This window comes from Thermobia domestica, chromosome 3 (genome assembly GCF_964235325.1).
Source record: "Thermobia domestica chromosome 3, izTheDome1.hap1.1, whole genome shotgun sequence".
In the NCBI taxonomy this organism is placed as follows: Eukaryota; Metazoa; Arthropoda; class Insecta; order Zygentoma; family Lepismatidae; genus Thermobia; species Thermobia domestica.
The window spans coordinates 87,384,892-87,402,417 of NC_137456.1; the positions used below are offsets into that span (position 1 = coordinate 87,384,892).

Here is a 17,526-nt window from a genome sequence, read left to right on the forward strand (position 1 = left end):
AATTTGACTGGTAGAGAAACTCTTGAGCAGTTGCCAATAATTATTACAGGAGATGTCATGAGAGGTTCATTAGTATTTCACTTTGCTATCATCAAGAGTAGAACATATTGCTTCTACTATAGTATGCAGTCGCCCTTTGTCAGTCTGAAAGCTCAGATAACGTGTTAATTAATTGTATAATTGGGGATGTCAGAACTGACAAGTTGCGCCCAGGATTTTGTAAACATTGAATTTGGTAGAGCATAAAGTACGGGATCTGATCTGGGTTGCATACAAACGAAATCAAGCATGTACAAAAGGAACAGATTGTGATGTTAAAGGAGTTGAAGAGGGTGAGAAGGGAATTACTTTTAGGATTGGTTAATCTACTTGCACTTACTTGCAAATCTCGGTGTTTCCTAAACGACGATTCTTCCAGTGGGTTGATGTCCGTCCATCCTTTCTCTCGGGTCTACTGGGCGTCCAAGTAGTCGTGAGTTATGGGAGTGCGAAACTCGGGCAGGAAAACAAGCATTGCAAAGACAGTAAATTCAATTAAAATCGAAATTGCTCTTTAACGAACTATCCATTGTAGTCGATACCTATGACGTTAACTAAGACAAAGTGCTCTCTAGATAAGAGCAAGGTAAACTTCTCGTAAACTCGATATTGTAGCTCGCGTTCCTACATGTTGACTCGTCTCCAATCTAATCCGGACTGCCCTTCCAAAAGTCTCTCAATGGTTTTTGTTCGATTTCCCTTTCGGGTTAATATCCTGGGTCGTTGACTCTTTCTTCAGTCTCGATGAAAAGTGCGTGCTCATAGATTAACCAAAGGTGAGGTGATGATGGGAATGCTGACAGGGAAACAATCTATCGTTTTTATTGATTAAGAAATTAGATGTGTTGAAGGAATTAATAGACAGCAAGAAAACTTTCTTGTAAGAAAAGTAAATGAACTTAGAGAAAAATCGAAAAGTGATTCAACTTTAAATAAACGATGATGCTTTTCAACTGCATTAAATTTTAAAATAAAATGTCCCAAAGTCCGAAATAAAATGCTTCATTATGTGTCCAAATACACATATCTTCACAATAGTTCATTCGCTTGAAGAATGGAACTTAGTAAAGCTAATGTAGATAATTTGTTGTGACACTATTTCCTGTAATATGGCTCATATCAACGGTGCTCGCATTCTGTTAGAGCAGAAGCTCTTCCAGCCATCACGTTTATAAATTGGTTTTAAAATCCACATTTGATAAGTGAGGTGTATCAGTTACATCTTTACCGGACGCTCCTCTATTTAAGTGTTTTCAGAACGAATGGTCTAAAATAGATATCAATAACATTCTTCAAGAAATTTGCGATGCAGTTATAAGCAATAATACAAAGTTAGCCTAAATGATTCATCGGGTTTCAAAACCCTGTTTAATCCAATGACAAGTGTACGACGTACAAAGACGGATGATACGCTCATCAAGTTTTAAAAGCCCGCCTTGTGGCTCGTGTGCATGCTAGATGGCAAGCCTGTGACGGCACTCTACGATGGCGGCAATACTGGAGAAGAGTTTTTGTATGTTAGAATACACGAAGTGTTCGTCGGTTATGAGCGTTTAGCGTGCATTCGTACGGAAAACCTTTACCTGGTCACCAGAGCATTTTTCGTTGGTTTCGCCAGTTTTGTGATAATGATTGGCTGTATAAAGCACTGGAGCACAATTGTCTGCTCCATTCTCAACAGAGAACAGCCAAATCGCTGAACTGAGTGATGTTCCTAAATTGTCATGGCCCCCTAGGTCGCCAGATCTCACGCTCATGTGATTTTTTTCATTTTCCCCTCACGCTTCACACTACAGTGAGAAAAAATGAATGAATACACAACATAAAAAGAGATGTTGAAACAACACAAAATAACTACCACTTTAGCGTATTACTTGTGTGTCAATTCAACACCAAGCACATCGCGTTCAGAGCATATCAGTAATATCTCCTTATAGGTTGTGAGTATTTCCATTGTTTTTCATTGTTTGGTATGAGTAAAGCTTTGCGAAATATATTTCGCATTTACAGCAAGTAACTAATAACATTCTGTGTTTCCTGTAATCGATCACAATAATATTGTTGTAAACTTGTGAATCATCTGACAACAGTAACACAGATAGCTGTGCTTCCATCTATTTTTTATCTGTTATTCTTGTGTCTTAGCACATATGAACGGAAGATGCCAGGACTGTTGCCTATGTAACTGTTGTCAGACGATTCACAGGTTTACAGCAATATTATTGTGACCGATTTCAGAAAACATAGAACATTATTCGTTATTTGGCGTAAGTGCTAAATATATTTCGCTAAGCTTTGTTCATATTAAACGATAAACACCAATGCAAATTCTCTCAGGTAGTAACTAGTTATTTCTGATATGCTCGGAAGGTGACGTGCTTGGTGCTGAATTAACACACAAGTAACACGCTAAAGAGGTAGTCATTTTGTGTTGTTTCAACACCTCATTTTGTTACAGTGTACGGTGTCGCTCGATTAGCAGTAAACAAAAGGATATTTCACGAAAGTGTGTATATGTATGTGCATTTAAGCAAACACTTTCCCGAGCTGAGGGAAGTGCTGGCGCGCCGGAAACAACAGCATGAATGGTCCCTTTTATAGACATTATATATATTTGCTTGGAAGGCCAAGCGACTATTCGTGGATAGTCTATATTTGTAGCAGTTATAGTACTCCATACCTAATCTTTATTATACAGTAAATAATAATTATCCCTAATACCGACAGCTAACGCCGAGTCCAATACCAACTGAATACAGTTTCACCAATTCCACCTTTAGCGAAACAACCTTTATAATATCAAATCTTTCATTAAGTGACATTGCGTACTTACCGAAAGCTTTGTCCAACTCCAAAGGTAACGAACATGTCCTCCAGTGCCAGTTTGTCGAAAACGCTGATAGCTAAAACCCCAACATCTTTGTCCACAGTTCGAACGAGCATCTTTCGATATCTACAAGAGACAGCATCTCCAAGATTAAGCATCATCCGTGTGTGCGCTTCATCGTGGTTGCAGCGGCTTAAAGGGTTAATGTTCGACCTGATAGCCGTAGTCAGTGCAAACTCCCCTTTGGCGGCATAAATTTCTTTATTCATTTGTCCTATCTCCATCAACTTTGAGATGATTAAACGAAAAAGTTGTCGTTTATTGTCATTTAATCATAGGAACTAAAGAAAGTTCTTGGGAATTGGAGCGTTAGGTGAGACGCGATGTTTCCAACTAGTTCTCTTTGATTCTCATGTCATTGCTTTTATGGAGTTGGGAAAATATTCATCTCATACCACATCGATTCATTTCACTGTTGGAAGCTGTTTTTGGAAATGTTCAACAATATTATCGTCGATATATTCTTCAAAAGTTTTGGCTACTCCTCGAGGAATTATATGAATAATAGCTGCTCCATCAAAAATCTTCACGCCATACTTCAGGTTTTTGAAAAATTTCTTCCTTTTGGAGAAGTTCAAGGCATTTGAGCAAACTAGATTTGTGACTTAAGTGTAAAGAGTCTCCTACTGTCAGTGATGGACGATGCAACTCATTTTCATGCTTAAAGAATTCGTCCAAATCGCCTGATATATATTGGCATACAATATATATACAAATAACTAAAGAACACACAGTGCTGGTGCACTTTTCAGCAAGACGTGTTTGCCTCTTCTGTTGGTTCTTGAATATGGAAAACTTATTGCATTTCAATGGATAAGTCATTTTCTTAATTTTGTTCTCCAGCCTCTCTTCAACAAATCTTGTGAATTGCGATTGTCCTTCTCTTTCCATCATTTCGAGGGTGTCAGCTGCTTCAGATTGTGCTATTATTTTGTTGTTGATCCAGTAAAGTTCTCATGCTGTTTTCAGAAAAGGATTACCAGCATACTCGAAAGTCATTATTAACGAATGAACATGTTTCTGAAATTCTTCAGTAAATGTTTTAGATATTTCATGATGTTTAGTATCATCTTCTGCGCATTTAAAAGTGAATTCTATGTATTCAATGTATTGACATATTTCTGGGGATGCAGAAAGAACTCTCCGTAATGTTTCCGGAATGTCGGTCAGTCCAATAATTCCCCTGTCATTTTTGAGCATGGCATTAATTTGCTCGGGAGCTTGGTCGAAAGCCATCGCTGAAAAAGAGCGACGACTTTTTCGTGCAACAAAGGCACCTCGTTTGAAAGCAGCCGTCGATATGCAAGGTATCAAGTGAGAACAGGTCACAAGTATGAACTGTAAGTATGAACGTATGTACGTGGCCCAATGCAAAGAACCATGGAAGTATGTTGATAATAGATTTTACATACAAGTCGAAGTTTGCTTCGCTTATAGCTCGAGCAAACAGGGGCACAGTCAACTCCAGTGTCGAAATAGTATACCAGAATCGGAACTGCGGCTGCGTTTTACGGGGATGTTTCTTCCACATTTCATCAACCAATGAGTTATCTCCATCAGAGGACTCGACGTATGCTTTCTTTTTCAAAGCTATAAGAGCAGGGCGTAACGAGACCACTTGATATGTGCAGCTCGAAGCATGGATTCCATTATGCCTTGAGTTGTAATTCCAGCTTGGATTAAAGTCTCCACCCATCTACTGTCTTCCAAAAGATGGTCCAAGCTCGCATGGCACCTTGCTTGTAGTGAAGCCATCCCATCATTAGTAGAAACTTCTTTTCTCCAAGGGAACTGTTTGGAAGGGCGTGCTAAATCTGTTTGCATATAGCATACAGTGACTGGTCGAGATCAAAACCTGGTGTTTGCTTCTCATTGACATGCCTTGCGATGTCTTTTGCAGTTCTCATAGAATGTAGCATTATGGTTGAGGTGAATGAGACGGTTCCGCAAACAGTGGTAAAATTGTAATTTTAATTGTCGATCCATTTGGCAATAGCTGAAACGATTCAAGATAGGGTGCCTAATTTAGATGCTCCCCAGATTCAGATGTGACCTGATCTGCCCAAGACCTATTCAATAAAAGTGCATCTTCTGAAATAGCACGAATCACAAACTGATCATATTCATAAGAAGATAATCTATTTAAAGTTATCAAACTTGGTGAAACAATTTTGTACTTCGTAGAAAGTGAGTGAACATTCCTTGAGTTTGATCTGACATTTACAGCGTCAGTATTCGGAAGAACTCAAGAAGTCCCATCATCTCCATGAGCTGGATGCTGCATGATCGAAATGGCTGTCCCGTGGAATGAATCGGATGCTGTCGATGAGGTTGAATTATAGTCAATGTTGTCACAACAGGCGGTAGTATCAGGGTGCGAATTACCGGGGGGGATGAGGGCGATTTTCCCCCTCAATCATATTTTGATCCCCCCAAAGAAGTCAGCTCAAGTATCCCCACCGGGGATGCTCGCTTTCCCCCCCCAAACTATGCTCAGTATAACTCCAAATTTCACTGATTTTGTCATTTCTTGTAAGTATAGTCTTCTAGCTGTATTTCGAAATGATCGATGTAAACTATTCAGTTTTGGTAATTTCTACTTACCACCTAATTACCCACTATTTTCAACGTTGTTTAGTTGAACTATATTATTATGACTACGGTTGTTACTTGCAACTGTACCTTCGTACCCTTCAGTTCTTCATCGTTCGTGAATTTGAATGTACTAATTGCGTATAACAAAGCCACATATGGATGTATAAATGTTCTTAGCGGTTGGCCAAGAAGAAGTAAACAAATACCTTCTTCTTCCACCATACTTGGCGAAGTTCAGACATGTCATATTCATCCTCTACATTTATATCGATTATAATCTTATTTTAATTTTTGCTATAACATGTTATTTCATTTTCCAGTGTACTCTTTGTTAGCACGTGGTCTTCATTCCTTAATAGGTTGTGTGTATGCAACTCAAAAGTTGCATTTAATTTGTGATAATTAGCATAGTAATCACTGCCTTTTACAGTTTACGGAAATGAACTTCTGAAACCGTACTCAAAATCTGAGATATAGGTATTCTCTCGCAAGTATATGTTAACGTACACACTGGGGATACGCTTCTAGTGAGCAGACATGTTAGTGAAGGTGATTTTTAGATGAATAAGCGCATAATTGAAGATTTGTTTCAGCATTTCTTAATACGACTGGTTCTCCGTGTCATTGTCCGTGTCTGTATAAGCATTTCAACTTGAGCGGGATTTTTAAAGTTAACCCTTCATTTTTCATCTTTCTTTTCGCTGTACAGTTTGCTGTCCACGCTAATAATGTTGTCTGAAAAACTTCAATGTAATGTTTTACTTTATTTGAATAACGTAGCCCATAGTGAATCAACTCATCTGCAACCTAACAGTAAAGTAATTTTAAGTGTTGACTTCCTGTGTCCCATCACGGAATCAATATTTGGAGAAAAAAGTCGTGATGAGCACAGCTTTAGCGGGAAGTAGAAGCACAAGCTCGAAATTTGAATTGAGAGATTTTAAATATTTGGCCTTCGATTTGACCTTGATGTCAGAAATCGGAGAATCAACAATCCATTTCCTATTTGATAGATTAATATCTAGATTTTCTTCTTTTCTTTTCTTTTTTTTTTAAAAAAAGTATGTCCGGTTTAACTGATAATTTTAGTGGTTTTCACAAGACTGAAGTAGGTTTTTTTTGCAACCTGTATGTAATAACGCAAAGTGGAAGCTTTCAATATGAGTGGAAAAATTAACATATACTTGTGATCATGGCTATCCCTCGGGCCGAATTATTAACTAAATAAAGCTTAGAGAGCTACGGGGACAAGAGTGAGTACAACATTTAAACACGTTCTGAAAGGTTTAGTGTTGTGTGTGTATGTCAGACAATATACTGTATATGTGCATAGTTATTGCCGGTAGATTTATTAAATTAATAAATCTCTTATTTATTACAGATGTCACACACACACACACACACACACACACACATATATATATATATATATATATATATATATATATATATATATATGGAGGGAGGTAAGGTATTTATTGTTTTATTTTGAAATTTGAACCTTCAGACTTTATGTCCTGTTGGCCTAATTTTATCCCCTCCAATATAGATTATCTAATTCGCACACTGGGTAGTATAAACATTGCACTTTAACGAAACAGGACACACAATGTTTCATCTTTCATACAATCGACAAACCTTGTTGGCTACTTCAGTAGATAAAACTTATAAACGGTTATACGAGATCGAAAGTCCCAAACTATGCATTTTGAGGAACACATCTACTTTAATCGCTTGTCTATTGATATACTATTAAAAACGTAAAACTCTTATGTCGGTAGGGGTCCTACCTCCCCAGCGAAATTGAAATGACGACCCTGAACCATGCATTTAATAAACACCAAACAAGATATTTGAGCTTTACGCCCTTCACAAATGGATGGGTATAGTCTGAAAAAAAATGTGATAGGTGTTAATGTCAAATACCAAATCAAATGCAGTAATCCAGTAATCCAGTAATCAAATGTAGTAATCCAGTCCTTTAGGTATGCAACCACGCCTGGCAAAGCCACCCATCAAGAATTTCAGCTTGGCTCCCCTTCGCAAATGGTTGGGTATAGTCTGAAGAACATTTGTGAGAAGTGTGACCTTTTAGTCACAAAATGCAGAGTTCACTAAAATGTTGGCTCTTAACCGCCGGACTATACCGCTCAATCTTAATTTTGTTGGGTTGAAGTAGTCCAATTTTGGATGCCGACAGCTCGAACCAAAACCCAAATTCGCGAAAAAGCTAATAGAGTAATTTCACTTTGTTACGATAGGAAACGAAACCGGCTGAACTGAGTCGCTGCCTGCCTCGTGAGGCGTTGTTCACTCTGAAAATGTCAATGGTAACGCAGACAGTGGAAGAACTGGATCAGTCCATTGGAGAGTCCTTTCAGGGTATGAACAAGTTGCTCATCAAAATCACAGAATTGCAAGAAGAAAATAAGCGACTTACAAATGAACTGGAACGAGAGAGGAGAAGAAGCAATGGTCTTAAAGGTACGCAAACTGTTTTTATACCTACGTACAGAGTATTCATTTGTGTCTAATTTAATATGAAAAGTGTTCTTAGGTAGTTGTGGAAGATAGGATTCCTATTTTTTGAGGATGAATTAAAAAGTAAACGAAGAAGGAAAAGGGTTTACGATATTAGGGAATGAGATCTAACAAGGATAATGAACATGAGGAATAACAAAACATTACAGTAAATTATGCACGCATATAGTTTATTAAAATTTCGTAGGACTTCGTGAAAGAGGGAAACACTAATAGAACGTGTTGATTCCGTTGGAAAACAAAGCAAAGTTGTAGCTCAAATGTGCAAGTCAATTTGAATTGAACGTTAGTGTTACATTGATTTTCATAATGGGTGAATTGTTAAGTATTACAAGAAATGTTATTAAGAAACAATTGTAGTTTACTCTAGAATTAAAGATTAGCCTCTTTATTTATTGGGCATAGCTAAATGTTCTCCCCATTATTCACATTAAAGCTCCATTAATAACCAACTGAAATAGTTTAGTTTGGTTCATCCCTCAAACATTCAACCATCGACATCCACAAGGAAGGGAGTTGTGGTATTCAAGTGAATCAAGTTTCCAAGCACGAACGATATTTTCTAAATGTAATTCTTCAATGCTTCCTTTCTTACTTTACTTTCCCAAAATCTGTTGTAAAATACCTATTATATGATGTTAGGTGATCAGTAAAATAAAACAACAGTGCTTAAAACAATATATGAATACTGTGATGGTATCGTAGAAATGATCCCTGGTTAACTCGTTTCCACTATCCCAAGCTGAGTCATATACCTAAAATGCTACATTCTGTCAAAAAAAGTATCTGCAATTTCTCATTTAAAAATCCGGCGTAAAAGATTCGTAATTTTTTCTCTGGTAAGATGACAGGACCATGCCTAGTTACAATTGCAATATGAGCACGATCGGTCAATTAGTTTGTTTACATCTGTTGGTTTTCTTAGTTGACCTCAAGTGTGCCTTGCGATTTTTACAATGAATAAAACTATTGAACAAAACATTTGCCTGAAATTTTGTGTTATCAACGGAAGTTCGTGTACGAGATCATCTTAAATGTTGGAAAAAACATATGGCTACAGATGAAACTTTTTTAGTAATGCGATATGAGCGAAACGTTAAAAAAATGCTTATATGTTTCAGTAAACCTCAAACTTTTCGTTTCTGAACCAGAAATCACGTTTATATTATCGCGAATATTTGCGAAATTCGGCATTACTTGCGATAAATGCAAATGAAAACAAAAAAGTGGAATTCTTGTTAATTATTGCTAATAATAAGTAAAAAGCGCATTTCCAATATTATTTAATTTGAAAAACGTTGCATTTACGAAAAAGCTCTGCGAGTTATTTGATGCAGAAACTGTTTCACTCATAAAGATGTAGACATCAACAAAACTAAACTGTTATTTAAATCGTAGACAGTGTTTCGTGATGAAAATGTTTATGATCTGTTTGCTTACCGTGAATTTGAAAGTAAGGTTATTGAAGTTCTCAACAGTGAAGATAAGGAATTTGACATTGTATCATTGTTAAACAGTTTAAAAGTTAACCACAGGTCTTCTGTTTTGTTGTCAGCTCGTTACGTTCAATATAGTTGCTAGTTTCGAGTGTTGATGCCGAGAGTAGTATATGATTGTTACTAACAGGAGAACTAACTTAGAAGAATTCCTAACGTCTTGCTGCATGGTATCCTTTAACAAAGAATGAGGTTAGAGGAAGAGTTTAAATTTTTGCATTAATTTCTATATTTCAGTGAATACATTAGCTACAATGTGCACTTAATCAAGGCATATCCTCAGTTTTGTATTAGATACGCCTTACTAACAAAAATATACTGTTTACAAGTTTCACAATTAAATAAAAAAAACTTGTGCCACATTTAAAAAAATATATGAGAGATAAATGCGAAAATTGTGATAATTAACGCTACAAAATATCAAAAGTGTTGCGAAAAGGTTTCACTTCTACATATGGCGAATTAGTTTTGTCTAAAACTCAAGAATACACGTGATAGAAAGCATTCAAGAATGCCAAGAAGTGTAAAAATTTAATCGTGCTTCAACGTCTTCGATCGATGAAAACATCAACTAAGAGAGAGAAATAATGATGGAAAATTGTCACAAAAGCTTGAGAGAGATGGTCCTGGATCTCAACATTTCACACGAAACCGTTCGTGCCATTCGTATTGATAATTTGGGCATGAGACACTTTGCCACTCGACTTGTTCTATGAGAGCAGAATTTTCTCCAAAAAGAACATCGGAAACAAATTTCTAAAGACTTGCTCAATCTGTCCAGATCCCATCTTACATTCATGAAACGTATTATTACGGGAGATGAGTCATGGATTTACCAGTTTCACAAGCAAATAAGTTAATATGCTGCTGAATGGACAAGGAAAAATGAGCAAAAAAAAAAAAAAAAACACACACACATCAAAGTCGCTCCAAAATGAAAGTAATGGTGACTGTGCTTTTTGATTGCCGTGGTGTGCATTCAGAATTCCTCGTAGAGGGAAAAAGATCCAACGAAGAGTACTATTTGAGCAGCATGAGGAGAGCAGCAACATGAGTTTGTAAGTGAAAATATCCGTCGCAAAAGACTGGAATTGTGAAACAACAATTCATGGATTGTGTACCAGTATAACGCACTATCACGAAAGGCAATTATTGTGACCAAAGTTTCGGCGAAAAAATCGACGAATGTTCTTGATCAAGCTCCATATTAACTTGGCATGGCCCAAGTTGACATTTTTCCTGTTTCTAAAACTTAAATTATAATTTCGAAGAAGGCGTTTTGACTCAATTAAGCCCATCAAACGAAATTATCTGAAGGAGCTAAAGGCTGTTCCGGAAAATGACTAAAAAGTGTTTTGATGATTGCGCTAATCGTTGCAATACATGTATTTTTTTAAATTATCCATATTTTGAAGGCGACAAAATAATTTCTTACTAGGTATGATGAATTAAATAGTTCATATTTTACTGACAATATGATACTTTCCAGATACTTTCTTGACAGAATTATAGATATTTATTGAAATGAAAAATAAATGTCTACAACTTTGCCTCCACCTACGAAATATCCTGCTGGTACCCATGTATTGAACAATCTCAAACATTGCAAGTTAGTCACTTCTTCAACTCTCATTACGACGATTTAGACTACTTGGTCGTCAACAAACAATAAAACGAATGTGAAGCCAAGACGAACAGTATTTGACTTCTTATGAAACAACAAATATTCTCGTTTGTAGTACTCTGTGATGATATGCATGTAGCTGTTTAGATCTTTACATTTTGATCCATTTTATGATTCGACCAATCACCATCGTTCCTTTACAAGTTTAACTGTCTTCGAACTAGGGGCTTTATTTATTTTTTTTTATTCTTTACTATTCAACAAGTGATATATAAACTTTCATTCTGAAGTATGAAAATATGTAGAATTTTAAAAAATATTGGATGTGGTGGGATGCAATAGATTATAATTTCGAAAGTAGGAGGACGAGTAATCGGGATGAGAGGAGAAATAGTGGATAATGGAAGACACCAAGAAATACTGTGACAGATGGCGTTATCGCTTGCTTTTCTGTCCCTTCTCCCTGAATTATCCTTCCTTGAAACATCAGGAAAGAAAAGTGGCTCTGCTGTACGTAGGCTTGAACTACTGCCCAAAAATCATAGAGTGAAACCTCTCTAAAGCGGACAGCTGTGGGGAATCAAAAAATGTCCGCTATAGAGAGGTGTCCGCCTTAGAGAGATTTCAATATTTTCTTACGTAAATTAATAAACAAGGTAATATGCAACTAGAATTTTTTTATTGTTTTGCATGAATCACGTATTTATGAATATTATCAAAATGTTACTGTACCTGCATTATCTTGCGCCAACCAATTCAAGGCACAACATGGGAATAAAATGTTATAGTTCTCTGCGCTTTACACTTATCGCTACTTACTACGTTTTCGGTGTGTTGCTCTAATTTGTGAGTTAATTGCAGCCCAGCAATGACTTTAAAAAAAAATATGCGTACCCGTGGTCAAAAATACCAAACTTGTCTATTGTTTGGTTAGAGATTCCAGCGGGACAGTAGAATGATGTGTTATTCCAAACAGTGCGCAACTGTCAATCACTTTTGTTTCTGAAGCAGGTTGGGTGGGAGTGGAATGCAAGCAAAGGATATAAGGATGTTGTGAAACAGAGACCCTTCCTCTGGGTTGCTGAACAGACAGTTGAGGAGGCAAAATGTTGTCACACCCCACACTTTCTTCCTTGGTGACATACGTATGGTTTACTGAAAGTGTATTTTTACTGCACTTTACAACTTGTTTCTAGAGAAAGTGTCCGTAATACGGAGGTAAATAATACCTATAAAAGACAAGAAAGACTGTCCGTGTCCGTACTAGAGAGTGTCCGCTTTACAGAGGTTTGCCAATATGCTTTTTTCCTATTACAGTGTTTGGGGATTACAAAATATGTCCGTTATGGGAGGTGTCCGCTTTATAGAGGTGTCCGTTAGTAGAGGTTTCACTGTATTAGGTGTTGGTTTCCTTTATACATAGAACCACAGAGTAGTGTTGGGATTTCAATCGAAAGTCGTGCTTTGAGAGTAGTGCATCTTAGTTTTCCCTACGTATGACATTTTTTTTTATTCTATCGTTTCATATCTTTCAACATTATATTCCTTAGCGTAAAGAGCATAGCCCTTATCAATCAATAAACTAAATAGTACACATCATGTGCGTTGAAGAGTGAATGATAAGTCATCATCACTTCTGTTTACAGATATTTTCAATTTAAAATCAGACTCAAAAACTCAGAAGTCTTTGGTAGAATATACATCCCATAAAGACTCATCTAGTATCGAAGAGCGTTACCATGACTTGCTTCTGGAGTACCATCAATTGCGAAACGTATTACATCGCCGAGGTCAGCAAATCAACAAGAAGAAAGGGGAAGTTCAAGCTCTCCGAGAGGAGTTAAAGGAAGTTCGCCGCGATTTGATTAAGCGAGAAGAAACAATTGAAGGTCTCTGCACTAAGTACCTTGCACTTAAAAAGAGGAAGGATTTACAGGTAACTAGCTATAGCCACTCTAGTATTAATTTGTCTCCTTGCTCTATACAATAAGCATTTGCATGACTGATTTTTAGTTTGTAAGATATATGGCTGTCTTAGCTAAATCGTTTTTCGATAAAGGAAAATTAATCCCACCTCGTTATCATTATATTGCTTTGGTTTTAAATATCAAGTTTCCCCAAAATCAAATCGCTTTCTCGTTAGGTGAAAATAGTAAGCCCATTCCATTTTATGAAAATCTTTAAGCTCATGCCCAAACTAATTCTACAACCAATAAAAAAAATCTTCGATTGTAGATTGGTAACTTTTTTCTCCAACATTGGCTCACAATAGGATAAGAGTATATAATAAACCATCCATATCCTGAAAATGTTCTCAGAACACTGGATATGTGATGGTTCTTCTTTTAATATGATTACTAGCAAATTTTTCTAGTATAAGAGACGATATTTCTCATCCCTTCCCCTTCCTGTATTCCATTCCTCTTCGTCTTCGATATTGAACACATACGTAAAGTAAATAGCACACGATTCTATGATTGTGCGCTCAATAGTTTAGAATTCCTAATGAACAAAGAAGAGATAGTTCCCACTTAGAGATCATATTTCGCCAAACTCCGCCTAATCTAGAGCCTGGAATGGAATGAGAATCTTTATACAAAATTTCAAGGTTTTACTATGACAATTTCGGAGATCTGGCGAACAGCGAAGAATTATTCAATTCTCTTTCTGCTTTCCCCTTACGGTTTCCATTTTGCAGACCCCCGTCTTATCCGTAAGGCGCAACGAGAATATGTAGGGCCTACACAAAATACCAAGATTCTTTGGCTAATTGTCTCGTAGATGTGGCGAACGAAGAAAGAAATGCGATCACTCCCCCTTCCTATGGATGACATCTAGCAAAACTCTGTCCTATGTACGTACATTCTAGGATGCAAAGGATAATATTTATATAAAATTGCAATGTTCTATACCTAATAGTTTTAGAGATCTGAAGAACAGCAAAAAGATAATTTAAGCCACCCTATTTTCCCCTTTGAGATCACATTTCACAAAACCCCGTTTGCACCCTAGAATAAAAGGGAAATATTTATACAAGATTTCAAGGTTTTACGCCTAATACTTTCGGAGATCTGTTGATGTGTATCAGCGAGTGAGTCTGTAGATTTCTTTTACATATATATTTGCTGTTTAATTTAAATTAGCGACTACTTAGAACACTACCGCTGATCGCAAATAGAGGAGGGGCAGCTCCGAGAACTGTGTTGGAAGGGGTACCGAGAAAAAGCATGAAACAAAAATAGTAACTTTACACTATATAGTTCAGAAGTAATGAAGAATATTATACTTTAAAGCAGATTTTCACGTAAGTTCAATTACTTCTTATTATATATACCTCAATATGTGCGCTATTAACAGCTGTACCTAAGGATAGACATGCAAATTGAATTCTAGTAGAAGGCTAATTAATGGAGCATAATCACTAGACGTTGCTGTTATGCTGTGGACAGATTGACAACGGACTGAATTTGTACTTGATGCACGATGCTTTCTATATTCTTTTACTAAAATAAGTCCAGTTTATCCTGTCCCTGTTGTGTAGCTTAAAGGAGATGGGTGGATATATTTTACGGAGTATGGCGAGCCATACAATGTACGAAACGTGGAAAGAAAAATCGAAGCATCACCTTGAAGAAGTAGGAGTAGGGAAATGAAACGGACTGGACATGTATCAAAAACGTTTATACGTATGCAATGTAAAGTCGAACAATTACACTTGGTTTGCTTGTATTTTATAAAGGACCAAGCAGTGGGGTGAACGAACCCAGCAAAATGGAAAAAAATATTGCAAATCGAGTTGTCATCACTTACCTGAGCAATAAAGAAATTATATAAAAGGAAATCCATAAGAACATGGTAGCTATATTGAAAACACATGTCCATTGTATGCTAGGTCAAAAAGTGAGAAGCTGGATTCAAATATGATCATCAAAAGCTGGAAAAATAACTCCCACTCAGAAATACCACGCATTGCTACAAAGGACGAAAATGTAAACAAAGTTCAAGACATAGTCATGGACGATCGAAGGTGGTTATCAAAACTAGAAATAGACGTTATGAAGATGTCTCATGAGTACGGTGAACACATCCTTAGCGAGATTCTGTGCATGCACAAAATGTCATCACAATGGTCTCAAGATTGTCTAATGATCAGAAATGTTAACTAATGCGACTCCCAAAGCAAACCCTGACGTTGTTTGGAGAGAATCCTGGTGAATTTTGCGCGCGATTCGTTAACTTAGGATTAAACTTGTTTTCGACACATTCACCCAGGTAGAATGAGTACAAACGACAATAACTACAATGGAAGCATTTTTCTTTCATCATCCTAAAAGTGTCAAAAATTATTACATCTGGTAGAATGGTCATGACATCCACCTCTGGTGCTAGAGGTCTCTGGTTTCATCCCAGGATATGTGAGTTAGTTGTGGACAACATCTGTCCGTGGATTTTCTTGGGGTTCTCCCATTTTCTCTCACAATCTCATTACACGGATTATTTTTATTATGATTCGCTTTCATTAATCACCCATTTCCTTTAGCCTAAACGGTATAAACATCGGAGGTAAAACTAGAAATTTCATTTCATTTCATTCAGCCTCAAAGGCATTCGTATGGAACATAAAACTAGAAATTTCAATTCATTTCATTTAGGGCAAAATGAACCATAACCATGGAACGTGAAGATAGAAATTGCTAGAAATTATTGTACTTTGAGGATATATTTTATTTTGTTTTATCATTCTCTTCTAACAGGCAGAAAGCTACAGTGAGACAATACGTTGTCTTCGTAACAATCTGGACACTGCGATGACCAAACTAAAAATGAGGACGGAGGAGCATGAAAGAGTGCTTGAAGAGTTGTTGTCCAAGTCGAGAGACAGCCACCAGTCTCGTCTGCTGGAAGCATTGCGTGAGAACAATGGCCTTAAGTTTGACAATGAGGTTCTCAGCAAACAAGTTCGCGAATTGCAATCTACTCTGAAAGCAGCCACGTTTCTTCACTGTGAAAAAGAGTTAGAGAAACCTACAGCTACTGGGGATGATACAAGGGACCTTAAACAAGACAACGAATATTCAAAACAAATTCGATTTTGGTAAAATATATTGAAAGTATACATATTTTTTTTACATATAGAGTAAATATAATGAGTATATTTTATCTGTATATAAAGAGATTCAAGCTTATTTTAAATTATTTGTATATATTTATTAGGTTGAATAAATATATATATATTTCTTCTCTAAATTGTTAATTGTGTGTTTCTTGATTGTCCTACCCTACTTTTTACGTACATACAGGGCCGAATTTAGAGGGTGCACGTACACCCCCTTCGTTATAAATATACATTATCTAAAATGAGAAGCTTGCAGTGAAAATACCAACACTTTCTGAAACTTTCTGCCTTCATATTTCCGGTTTGGGACTTAAACGAAAGCGAAGTTTTGCAAAAGCAATAGTTTAAGTCGATTTTTTGAAGGTTGAAGGAAAAGGAGTCCTCATTCACACCACAGATGCCTAAAGGCATTTAAAAAATTCGAATTTAATTCAAATGTAGTGGTAGTTATTTGTGCACCCCGCCCGTCAGAAAATCCTGGATCTGTCCCTGCGCACATGGTTATACTATAGTCTACTTTTGTTGACAACTGTATCAGAAAATGAAATATTGAATCCATTTCAACATTTCATGCAAGAAGCTGAACATGGTTTCCATATGTGGCAAGACAAAAGGAATAGCATGATTAAACATCCCAGAACAGAACCTTCCCTGTGCGTTTCATTTTTGCAAAATCTCTTGATAATAATAGTAAAATGATCTATGACCATTACATTGGTACAGTATTTAATTGAATAGCTCTGCCGAACAACGTTGTAAGCGACAATTTTTGTCACATTGAGATTTTAACAGAACAACATGGGAAACGACATTCCCCACCACATAGGTTATTTCTTTTTCCATTATATTGAGTTTGGTAGCACTTAACAGCCAGTGGATTGAGCATCAAATCGTCACTCTCTGCCAGAGCAACGTTGCAATCAGTACCGTGCCGTGGAAAATCAGCGCCCGGGGCGAGAGTATACGACGACGTCCTCCCATACATATGAGTGAGATGGACAGACCATGGTTGGCGCGAAACGTAAGAAACTTTTCAAAAATAAACTCTGCTTTTCCTTGATTTTGAGCCCTCTTTATTACTTTTTCCTTCCATTTTGTATATATATCTTTTCTTTTTCTTCCCGAATTTTGCGCCCCCTTACTTCGACGCCCGGGACCGTTGCCCCACTCGCCTTCCCCACTGCACGGTACTGGTTGCAACCGACGTGATGTCAGCCGCAGATATTGT

General features: G+C 36.9%; 1 protein-coding gene across 2 annotated transcripts in view; it reads left to right on the forward strand.

Moving 5' to 3' along the window:
• Positions 1–16,419, forward strand: part of LOC145681466 (uncharacterized) — a 51,637-nt gene extending 35,218 nt beyond the window's left edge. For both annotated transcript variants that reach the window (XM_081753105.1, XM_081753106.1), the window contains exons 2-4: positions 7,783–8,005; positions 12,829–13,118; positions 15,937–16,419. In XM_081753105.1, coding sequence (XP_081609231.1) covers positions 7,783–8,005; positions 12,829–13,118; positions 15,937–16,281 — 858 coding nt within the window. In that variant the 3' untranslated portion in view covers positions 16,282–16,419. The remainder of the gene's footprint in view (positions 1–7,782; positions 8,006–12,828; positions 13,119–15,936) is intronic.
• Positions 16,420–17,526: the final 1,107 nt, after the last annotated feature.